The sequence below is a fragment of the Cebidichthys violaceus genome, unplaced genomic scaffold (genome assembly GCF_023349555.1).
Source record: "Cebidichthys violaceus isolate CVI_PGR_0920_01 unplaced genomic scaffold, fCebVio1.0.p SCAF_14, whole genome shotgun sequence".
Taxonomy (NCBI): domain Eukaryota; kingdom Metazoa; phylum Chordata; class Actinopteri; order Perciformes; family Stichaeidae; genus Cebidichthys; species Cebidichthys violaceus.
Genome location: NW_027176307.1, coordinates 5,646,370 through 5,658,639, shown reverse-complemented (window position 1 = coordinate 5,658,639; position 12,270 = coordinate 5,646,370). Strand labels below are relative to the sequence as shown.

The 12,270-nt window shown below is 43.0% G+C and overlaps 1 protein-coding gene across 1 annotated transcript in view; it reads left to right on the top strand.

Moving 5' to 3' along the window:
• ddhd1b (DDHD domain containing 1b) overlaps window positions 1-12,270 on the top strand; it is a 59,193-nt gene that overhangs the window by 3,972 nt on the left and 42,951 nt on the right. Inside the window, exons 6-7 of the mRNA XM_068708599.1 lie at window positions 2,186-2,292; window positions 2,612-2,868. Coding sequence (XP_068564700.1) covers window positions 2,186-2,292; window positions 2,612-2,868 — 364 coding nt within the window. The remainder of the gene's footprint in view (window positions 1-2,185; window positions 2,293-2,611; window positions 2,869-12,270) is intronic.

Sequence of the window (12,270 nt, the reverse complement as noted above, 5' to 3'; positions counted from 1 at the left end):
GCTCACAAACATCCAAAACAAAAGTTGTTGTAAGTGCTGTATAGTGTTGAAGGGAATGGACAATAAATTGATAATTAAGCTAATTATGCTAAAAATGTTGTTTAGATGTTTAGACCTAATTGGTACTTTAGAAAAGGTAATTGGATTGTAAAAATTAAAAATTACTTATCCTCTTAGGGCCAAGGGGGGGTCAAAGGGTACAGATGACCCCCCCCCCCGAGGATCAGGAGTGCCCTTGCAAAGGTCTAATGTTTACCCTTAAATTACTTATATCACTTACAATACAAGATATATGTATACATGATAAAATAAATGTATTGCTATCATTAAAACACATTTCAAATTATCATCTGATACCTCACCCCTCTCTGCAATGGTGCAGTTTTGACTGCACCATTTCCTCAATTACATTGGGGTCAGAAGTGTCGCTAATATAAAGATGTAAAGGGAAATGTAGCCTGACTAGTTAAGTCAAAATGCCTTACCAAACACCAGGGTCTGAAAAAAGAAAAGCCAGGGTACAGAGAGAAGAAAAGGAAAGGTACTAGGTATGACAGGCGAAGCTAAAAGTGGCTACTAAAAACTAGACAGAATAGCAAACTACATTTTAGCTGAAACCAGCCCTCACACCTCTCCGCTCTTCGGAGTTATTGGCTGTATGCCGGGTAAAGCATCCAGACACAGATCTCTGCTGAGTGGAGTGATGCCTCCCACAAGAATCTACAACAATTGATTCATGGGCTATGAAAAGGAAGTGGTTAAAGTATTCTGAGAGGGGATAACCACAACAATGAAACAGGAACTATGTGCTGAGTGGAATGATGCCTCCCACTAGTGTCTGCAACAAATGAGTCCTCTTTACTAATGGGGCCAAGTTTAAGCATAGGGGCGGGAGTTACATTAGACTTGCTACATTAGACTTAAGGCCTGTAGATTTGTTCAGGCCTTAAGTCTAATTTTGCGTGAAATTTTTTTGGCAGATTGGAGGATGTACATTTGAGTTATAACAACTTCATGTTTAATGGCTATAATGTAAAATGGCTGCCATGCGGTAAGGTGGTTCCAGAAAAACTTTTCATCATTCAAGTCTATAGAATACATTGCCAAAATTTTAAGTCGATCTGATTATTATAGGAGTAGTTCCTTAAAGTACACCGACAATATGCCTAAAATGGCACCTAAAATTCAAAATGGTCAACGTCCTGTTGGCCTTATGGTATACCTCCAAGAGAGTTTTTTGTATGTCTCCACACAGATTTGGTAGGCAGATGTAACAACATCTGACTACCAAATTTCATACATGTGGGTGAAACATATTGCGAGGCTTCCTTCTTTATAATATTCTAGTGGGGCGTGAGTGAGCCAACTTTTTGATGACCTTGCAAGACCCATATCATCTTTTCTGACACATGTGCAAAGTTCCATGAGTTTTAGAGCATCTCAAGCCACTTAGAAAGCAACTTCCTGTTTCATAGCTATTAATGCATTGCCAAGGCAACAATGTTCAATGAAAATTCACAAGCTTTAGAACAAGGCATCATCAAGGCTTTTCTGAACATAATTGAAGTAGATGTGGTCAACCCAATATGAGGAGTAAATCAGAACAGACAGGCCATGGTAGAGAGAGTAAAGTGAACCAAGTGAAGTTAAGATAACTACGACAGATGTACTTGTTACTGTAAGTGAAATAAAACCTTTGTGTGTAAAAAGCCAATACTTTATCAATATGCCTGTTCAACAAGCATAAACATGTAAACATGTAGAAAAGCGCTATTTCAATCTGCTTTGTCTGCAGTCTCTCATCCATTGCTGCTATTTTTACTCAAGCGCTAGCTCGGTCAATAGCGAATTGTTACAAACAAGCTAAAACAAAAGCTGTCTGTATGTAGTCTAACTGTTTAGCTTAGTTTGCCACATATCTTAAAATTCAACACAAAGTAGACCTTTCTCCAAAGGCAGGTCCTGCAGGCAGTGATCAGCAGAGGGAGGAGGACACAGGACAGGAGGATGGACTGATACTAATGTCTGTGTCATTAATTCTTTAGGAATATTATTTACGTTATTGACATTGAAAAAACAATTCCAGTGAAATATTATAAAGTTCCTGTTCTGAATTTTTTCCTTTTTAAATTATATGTTAAAAAGCAATTATTGTGTTAGATGTATTTGTATGATCTTCCTGCAGACACGGTGGACTCCATCACGCCAGACAAAGTGAGAGGTCTCAGAGACATGCTAAACAGCAGCGCCATGGACATCATGTACTACACCAGCCCTCTGTACAGAGATGAGGTGAGACTGAGACTATTGTACACTACAAATGTTCAGTTCCCTTTAAGGAACAAATCCATCCTGAAGTTTAGCCTTGTTATGTTTCCTCACAGCTGTGTGGCTGCATTTTGTCACAGTGCTGACAGTTTGGGACTGAGCTCAAATCAACTCCACTCAGGCAAAACTAAATCCTGACTAAACTGTTCCAACATCCAACATGGCTCTATAGCACTAAATGATGATCTACTTCCTGAATATGAAATAATTCAAAATAGCAATAGAGGCAAATACCTCATAAATTTGTATATGTGTGTTGTTGTTGTGCTTTGTGTGTATGTAGATTACCAGGGGTTTGACTCTGGAGCTGAATCGTTTGTACTCACTCTTCTGCTCGCGAAATCCAGACTTTGAGAAAAATGGGAAGGTGTCCATAGTATCACACTCTCTGGGCTGCGTCATCACCTTTGATATTATGACGGGCTGGGACCCTGTGCGCTTTCATCATCAAGAAGCACCAGACCCGGAGGAAACAAAGGTTCGCTGGCCGAGTGATGAAGAGCGTCACCTTCAGGAGCTGCTGAGACTCACACGCCTCAGGTACTGCACAAGTTATTCTTCTGGAACAGGTGAGGAAGTCGATTTCACATCTGTTTTGGGATAAAATGTACCTAATGTTGCAGAAGATTTCAGTGATATTGCCAATCCTTGTCCACTTTTGTATTGCATAAGCAGAGTTATACACTTTTTCACATAAACAGTGAGAACTTCAATTCTTGTTTACAGTCGATACATTTTTGCATGTCATGTCATTGGTAGCATTTTTGCATTGCAAGAAATGGAGAAGTTTGATAAATCTGTCTTGCCTTTCCTGCCAAAACAGAGCTACACTCCTCCATAGATGTTGCACAAAACAGCATCGTGTTATGAGATGTTATGGTTGTATAAAATTATTAAAAGTTGTTTTGGTTAATGTTTGGATACTCCCTAAAACTGAAAATAGTGGAAATATAGGCTTCTCCCAAAGGGGCAGGGTCTGCCTTATCACACGTATCTCTGGAAATAATGATCAGTATGTCACCAATATTTAATACTTTTGTCCATCTTTGAAATTTACACAGATGAATTATAAATGGCAATTTAATGGGAAATCAAAAAGCCAAAAGGTATGTGTAAATTTGTGTTAATAATAAAGTAAGAACACCAATCATTAAAGTACTTCATTACCTATTTACTTCACCCTCTGATGTCAGCAGCCCCTATCAGGTAACAAGTGCTTCACACTTCATCACTTCAAACCAACACTTACTAATGGGCTTTATTGGTCTAAATGTGTGAAGAGGACACAAACCACAGATCAGACAAAGAACAAGATACAACTATAAAGTGTAATTTATATATATACATATCAGTGGCGGGCCGTGCATTTTATACCTGGGCCTTCAGTGCTGTCCTACTACAGTTGAACTATCTATAACCTCATTATGACGCCACAGCCATGGGTTATTATTTGTTTTCTTGAGAAAGGCATTGAGTGTTAAACATTTTTTTACAGAGAGATCAAAGAAAATACATTTACGTACACTGATCAGTAGATCCTCACAACGGATATGATCAACATGTAGACCCAGAGAGAACACAAGGTCCAAGGTGTGAGTGGCACCAGAAACATGTTGCGTGAAATTTAAAGATTCAGTAATATTAAGAAATTCCAGTGGCTACACAATTTGTGGCATCATTGATATGCAGATTAAAATCACCAACCATAAGCACTTTATCTAGCTTGATAATAGAGATCAGGAAATCTGTGAACACTGAGAAAAACTAACCTGGACCAGGAGGTCGATAAATTAAAACACAGTAAAATGGCTTTAGCCGACCCACTTTTAGTAATAAAAGCACAATCCAAAGGGCATAATTGAATATTGCATTCCATATTTTGTTGCCAGGTTTCAGTCAGAAATGATGACTTGTCATTTAAAGCCTTGTTCGCTACAGATCGTACATTAATCAGACACATTTTAATGGGGGAAGACACTGTGTCGTCGTCAGAACAGGAAGTTTTAGGGGTGAGTGCGATTGGACAGATCACTCGGCCAACACAACAAACCCGACCATGAGTAGGGCACGAGTGCGAGTTGATGATTCTGGGAATGTTCATGGCTCGGGGAATGGAAGTTAAGGTGGAAACTAGCGAGAGAGTAGTAGGTGACCCACCCACCAGGGGGAGCTAGTGTTGATTGTAGGGAACGGAGGGGTATGCTTGTGTTCACAGGTTATTACAAGGTGAGGAAATGCGATGTGGGGTAGTGCGACGGTGAAGTCAAAATGGAGTAGAAAATATTGTCAGTTAGAGTGCGTGACCCCAAGCCAGTTAGGTTTTCCAAAAAAGATTGAGATTATCAATAAAGGCCATGTCTCTGGTAGAATTAGACTAGATCTGGATAGAATAGGACCATATCTGGGTAGAGTAGGACCAGATCTGGGTAGATAGATAGATAGATACTTTATTCATCCACAGGGGGAAATTTGTAAGTTACAGCAGCAAAGATATACTTCAGCAAACAAAGTAAATAAAAATCTGAAGTATGAAAAATGCATAATATATACAATACAATAAAATAAAAGAGTAGAACATATTAAATATAAGAATATAAGAAAAGAAAATAACAAAAATGCACAGTATATACAATGAAATAGAATAGTATTAAATTAACTAACTAGATAAACTAAACAGGAGTGCAAAGATCAACCAACAGCAAACAACAACAGTGTAGGAGTGTGTAGTTATGTGAAGGATGATCTGGCCAGAGGTGATTTATTGTACAGTCTAATAGCAGTGGGCAGGAATGTTTTCCTGTATCTGTCCTTGTGACAGCAGAGCTGGATCAGTCTGTTGGAGAAAGTGCTCCGCTGTCCCTGCAGTAGGTGGTGGACAGGGTGGTCAGGGTTATCCAATATGGATAATAGTTTCTTCACTGTCCTCCTCTCCACCACCTTTTCCAGAGTGACTTGTTTGCAACCAATGATGGAGCCAGCCTTCTTAATCAGTTTATTAAGTCTGTTGGTGTCTCTGGCTCCAATGCTGCTCCCCCAGCAGACTACGGCGAAGTACAGGGCACTGGCCACAACAGACTGATAGAACATCTCCAACATCTTGCTGCACACATTGAAGGATCGACGTTTCCTCAAGAAAAAGAGTCTACTCATCCCCTTCTTGTACACAGCGTTGATGTTGGCCTTCCAGTTCAGTCTGTTGTCGATGGAGACACCCAGGAACTTGTACTCCTCCACCATGTCCACATCCTCTCCCAGAGGTCTCAGTGGTTGTGGAGCCGTCGTCTTCCTCCTGAAGTCAACCACCATCTCTCTGGTCTTGGCCATGTTCAGAAGCAGGTGATTTCAACCGGCCCACTCCACAAAGTCATCCACTACTACCCTGTACTCCTCTTCCCATCCATCCCTGATACACCCGACCACTGCAGAGTCATCAGAGAACTTCTGCAGATCATGACCTTGAGTTGTACTGGAAGTCAGTGGTGTACAAGGTGAACAGGAAGGGAGACAGAACAGTTCCCTGTGGGGCTCCAGTATCAGTATCAGACAGCACACGGCCCAGTCGGGCAAACTGTGATCTGCCTGTGAGGTAGTCAGTGATCCAGGAGACGGTGGACGCGTTAACCCCCACCACCCGCAGCTTCTCACTCAGCAGCAGTGGTTGGATGGTGTTGAATGCACTGGAGAAATCAAAGAAAGTGATTCTCACAGAGCCACCGGTTCCATCCAGGTGCGACTGAGCTCGTTGCAGCAGGTAGATGATGGCGTCGTCCACTCCCACATGAGGCTGGTATGCAAATTGCAGAGGGTCCAGTGAGGATCTCACCTGCGGTCGGAGGTGGGCCAAGACCAGCCTCTCCAGCACCTTCATCACATGTGATGTGAGGGCAACTGGTCGATAGTCGTTGAAGCCAGATGGGGTTGTCTTCTTTGGTACAGGGACCAGGCACGACGTCTTCCACAGCACCAGGACTTCCTCCTGCTTCAGGCTCAGGTTGAAGAGATGTTGCAGGACATCAGACAGCTAGATGGCGCAGGTCTTCAGAACCCTAGGGCTGATGCCATCAGGTCCTGCAGCCTTGCCTTGGTGGAGTCTCTCCAGCTGTCTCCTAACCTGGCCAGTCGTCACAGAGGTGGTGGGGGGGGGGAGGGTCATGGTGTCAGTGGTGGAAGAGCCATTGATGTTGAGGGCTCTGTGTCCATGCAGCTCACCATGGGGGGACAGAGAGGGGAGGGGGGTAGGTAGCCGAAGGTGTTTGTGAGGAGACAGATGAGGGCTGTGAACTAAACCTATTGAAGAAACAGTTTAGCTCGTTTTCCCTCTCCAGGGAGCCCCCTGGTTGTCTCTCTCCAACCTTGAAGCCAGTTTTCTGCTTCATCCCGGTCCACACCTCCCTCACATTGTTCTGCTGGAGTTTGGCCTCCAGCTTCCTCCTGTAAGAGTCCTTGCAATCCCTGAGCTTCACCTTCAGGTCACGCTGGACTCTCCTGAGCTCGTCCCTGTCCCCAGACCTGAAAGCTGATTTCTTATTAAGAAGAGCTTTCAGGTCACTGGTGATCCATGGCTTATTGTTGGGGAAGCAGTGTACTGTCCGGGATGGAATGGTGGTTTGTTCACATATGGAGCTAAATCCAGGTCAAAAGTTTTGATCATTTGAAAAAAATATTTGAACCTGAAAGTTCAAGTTATGGTCTTGAACATTGAAAAATACAGCAATGTATTCAAAATAAAAAATAAGTGAATGAAAAGTTTTTTTGGATTGAATATAATTTTGATTCAGTTCTGGAATTTTTTTGAATATTTATTTTTTGAATTTTTCACTTTCATATATATTTTGATATTTGAGGTCTTGTATTTTTCAGTTTCAGATTTTATATTTTCAGATAAAAAATTGTTTTTTTCGGTTTCAAATCTTTTTTTCACTTTCAGATCTTTTTTTTCAGTTCAGACTTTTGACCCTGATCTAGCGTGGGGGCGTGGCTTCAACTGAGAGGGACGTGTCATCATGAGTGACAGCATCGCAAAGAAGGCTGAGGACCTTCCTCAACCACGTTGCCTTCAGGTAACATGGGCACCACGAGAATTATGATGTGTCATTAGTGGGGCCATTGTGTGGCTTTTCCGTTACACAGAGAGAGAATAGTAACAGAAAAGCCACGAGAAAAGTTGAGAAAAAGTTACGGTCCGTTGTCTGACCGAACTTAAACAAACATTAAGGAAAAAGAAAAAACAAAAAGAAGAGGGGAAAGAGTGAAAAAAGACTAATATGTAAACACACACTGGCATGGCGCCATCTTGCCAGAATCAGATCTGGGTAGAATAGGAACAGATTTGGGTAGAATCAGATCTGGGTAGAATCAGAGCTGGGTAAAACTAAACTTTTTAATTTACTTACCAGATCTAACAAACTGTCAGCACTTTTTTGACTAATTCACATTTTTGCACTTAACAGCTATATATTTAAAAGAGTGCTGTAGCGTAATGAGCAACTCAAAGAAACAGCTGACAACAACAACTCAAGCTTCCAGCATCTCGGCTAAACTAGCTACCATGGCCGCCACCATCTCGGCTGACAACGGAGGATTACCCCCTGACAGCGGAAGTGACGCTGACCCATTTGCTCACCTTAAATCATGCAGTGAAGTGCCATAGGAGAGGGAAACATGCCGGCGCGCTTGTGCATCTTCGCAAACGGGGCTCTTGTACGCAGCTGCCGGGCATATTTCTCTCCAACGTCCGCTCACTGTGCAACAAACTGGATGAACTTCAGCGACTGGTGGGGAGAGACAGATACTTTTCTTCATCCTCTGTTTTGCGCTTTACTGAGACCTGGCTCTATGGAACGATACCGGACTCTGCGCTCCAACAGTGGCTGGTGTAACAATGTGACAGTGGTTCTGCAGCACTGTTCTGCTGATCTGGAATCTTTTATCATAATCTGTAAACCCTTTTACTCCTCCCATGAGTTTACTTCATTCATTCTAGTCGGTGTTTACGGCAGGGCAACGTGCAGGAAGTACAGCGGGCACTCGCCGAACAGATACTGTGTGTGGAGCGGACCAAGTTAGTTATTGTCCTTGGTGACTTTAACTGAAACCTCAGCCATGAACTCTCCAAATACAGACAGTTTATTAAATGCTCGACCAGAGTGGAGAACATTTTAGACCCCTGTTACACCACAATAAGCGGGGCCTATCACGCAGTCCCTCTCTGACCACGTCGCGGTCCATCTGATTCCTGTATACAGGCAGAAATTAAAGCTTTGTAAACCTGTGGTGAGGAAATTCAAGCAGTGGACCAATGAAGTTATGGAGGATCTTCGGGCGTGTTTAGACTGCACAGACCGGGATGTTTTCAGGACTGCTACCAACAGTCTGGATGAGTACATAGAGGCCGTGACGTCATACATTAGCTTTTGTGAGGACAGCTGTGTTCCAACAAGCACCAGGGTGAGTTATAACAACGACAAACCCTGGTTTACAGCAGAACTCAAGACAGCTAAGGTTGCACAAGGATCAGGCATTTAGGAGTGGGGACGGGGTCATGTATAAAGAGTCAAAAAACAGGTTTAGCGAGGCGGTGAGAGATGCACTATGTACTCTGAGGCTACATCCACACTACTCCGTTTCCAAACGAAAACGATCTCCATCCACACGGCGTTTCAGCCATCGTTTCCGAAGTGATCTCCGTCCATATTACACGCCTGGAAACGAATATCACGTGACTCTTCACGTTCACTGGGCATGCGCTGATGTAAACAGGAAGTAGATTGTCGTATTTTGTAACTAAGCAACCAGAGTAATAAAGTAGTCTTTAATGATCGTAAGTATGTGTTTGATACTTAAGATCTTCTCTCAAATCTTCCTCTATAAACTCAAACAGATACAGTTCGTGGAAAGTTTAATACGTTTTATTTTTCAGACTTAACGTTAGTTACAGCGCTGCGGGTCTCTCTCTCTCTCTCTCTCTCTCTCTCTCTCTCTCTCTCTCTCTCTCTCTCTCTCTCTCTCTCTCTCTCTCCGCTCGCTGATCTCTCTCTCTCTCTCTCTCTCTCTCTCGCCGCTCACCGATCGCTACAATAACAGCTGTTTCCTCCGCAGACATGCAGACTTTAACTGGACAACAGCTGCTAGTAAAGACAACAAGGTCAGCAATGCCTGTAATCAGTTGTCAGTTAACCTGGTAGTCGATCGCGGGTGTTACGTCATCGTTTCCAAACGTATGCGTTTCCGTCCGTCCACACGAATACACTACCCGGAGTTTCCAAAGTTATCCGGCTTCGGGATCGTATCTAAACTCCTCCGTTTACGATGCTCCAAAACACCGGCGTAGTGTGGACGCTCAGTGTAACCGTAGTAAAACATATGCGTTTCCAAACGAAAACGGAGTAGTGTGGATGTACTCTGAGAAACTGCAACACCAGCTCTCAGCAAGTGACTCTCAAGCCAAAAGGCCCCCACTCCATGAACGACCTATGCCTGGCAAACGAGCTGAACGACTTCTACTGTCGTTTTGAAAGACAATGGGACAGTCCTGTCCCCCCCATGGCTCCATCAACCAGCCCCAGACCACCAGGTCCCCCTCCCAGAGCTCAGCAGGGGCCCATGCCTCTGTACTACCCACCCCCCTCTACAGGCTTTTTAAAAACAGACCCCCCGCAAAGCAGCTGGCCCAGACTCTGGCTACATCCACACTACTCTGTTTTAAAAAAAAAAACTCTCACGACCCACTCCTGGACCCCCCCTGCAGTTTGCCTACAGAGCGAACAGGTCTGTAGACAACGCAGTCAACATGGCCCTTCATTTCATCCTCCAGCATCTGGACTCCTCAGGAACCTACGCCAAGATCCTGTTTGTGGACTTCAGTTCTGCCTTTAACACCATCATGCCATCTCTGCTGCATGACAAGCTCTCCCAGCTGCACGTGCCCGACTCCACCTGCAAGTGGATAACAGACTTCCTGTCTGACAGGAAGCAGCACGTGAAGCTGGGAAAACACATCTCAGCCTCCCGGATCATCAGCACCGGTTCCCCCCAAGGCTGCGTTCTTTTCCTTCTGCTCTTCTCCCTGTACACCAACAGCTGCACCCTTTGGTACCGGGCCGCACAGAAAGAATAAATAACTTATATTATTTTCATTTGATTGATTGTCAGAGTCTGAAAGATGTTTTATTTTGAAAAATGACCGGATTCTCTCCCAATTACATGCGCCTGTGCCTCTTGACACATGTCAAGACGCTTGTCTCGGTCATGTGATACGTTACTTCAAAAACAAGCTAGCGAAAATCAGTAAAAAACAAATGTCTTTGGAGAGCTTCTTTGCAAAGGGGAAAAGGCCCACTGAGGAGACAGAGGAAGAGCCTACAACTTCCTGAATCCAGCAGACTCTCCTCACAGTATAAGAAACCATCAGAGGAGAAGATGCTCCAGGATGACCACTGACCTGAGAGCTCCATCAGCATCTGAGACAACTTCAGTCTACAAGAAACCCTTTGTAGCGAATCCCAGCCAGACAATGCTGAAGCGTACTGCTGTTTCCAGAGGCCTTTATTCATTCTCAACCGTCATCCTTATTTTGATGAACATACATTTACTTTTCTCTCCTTCACAACCAATCTCCAGAAAACACCGTAAGAGCTATGGAACAGATAAAACATAAGTGAGCTCTTAAATGACATTCAGCTATACATGTGGGCATTAATCAAAACATTTTCTCACATATATCCTTTTTAAAAACCACATGTAAAGGCTCAAATCTAGCATCGGTGCTTTGATCCCCAGCTCCACTAGTCCATGTTAATGTGTCTTTGGGCAAGACACTTAACCCCAAATTGCTAGCTTGCGGTGTATGAATGGGTATGAATGATGGTTAGTGATGGGCAGGTGGCACCTTGCATGGTAGTTCCTGTCATCAGAGTATGAATGGGTGTGAATGGATGAATGATGACATGTAGTGTTAAAGAGCTTTGAGTGGTCGGAAGACTAGAAAAGAACTATACAAGTACAGTCCATTTACCTTTACCATTTACCATTACAGTGTGTCAATTTAAAACCCTAAAAAAATAATATATATATATATATATATGTATATATATATATATACAAATATAAATACTGTAGGATGGTATGACTGTAGGAGTAGATGCAAATACAATTGGGTATAGATTGTGAGGTGTAGCATAGTGTAAGGCATCTAAGGAACCCCAAAGCCTGACACCAATGTGCTGAACACTAATGGACTGTCCATATACCTGAGAGGAGGTGGGACTGAGATGAGACTAGTTTGTCTATGTAATCACTTTAACAACGTCATGGATGACACATCAAATGTGTATATCCCTGTGAGTGTGTCCACCCAAAGATTCTAAGTCATCCAAGTCATGGTTAATCTAGAGGTACTCAGTTAAAGAGCAACTGGACTTGCTTTAATCAGTAAGGCAGACACCTCACCAAAACCTCAAAACAGTTTTTATGTATGTTGAGTGTTACCCCTTTTTTCTTTGCTCGACAATGTTTCATCATGTAGTAAAGGGGCGGCCGTGGCGCAATGGGTAGAGAGGGTTGTCCGGCAACCGCAAGGTTGGCTGTTCGATCATTGGCTGCTACATGTCCTGCGCCGAACTGTCCCTGAGCAAGACACTGAACCCCTAACTGCTCCCCGGGTGCTTCTCAGCAGCCCACTGCTCCCAATAAGTTGGTGCTGGGTTAAATGCAGAAGCTAAATTTCGTATATATATATCACAACTGTAATAAATTTCTTCTTCTTAAAGATTGAACTGTTCATCAGAATCCGACTTTTAATTTGATTGAAAAGAGAATGTATGAACTCAGATTTATGGTTTAGTCTTTCTAATAATGCCATTCACATGTCACTGAATGTAATCAGGATTTTGTATAAATATGCAGTGATCTGTATCAATACTTAGAGTTTTGTATTCGTAGTTA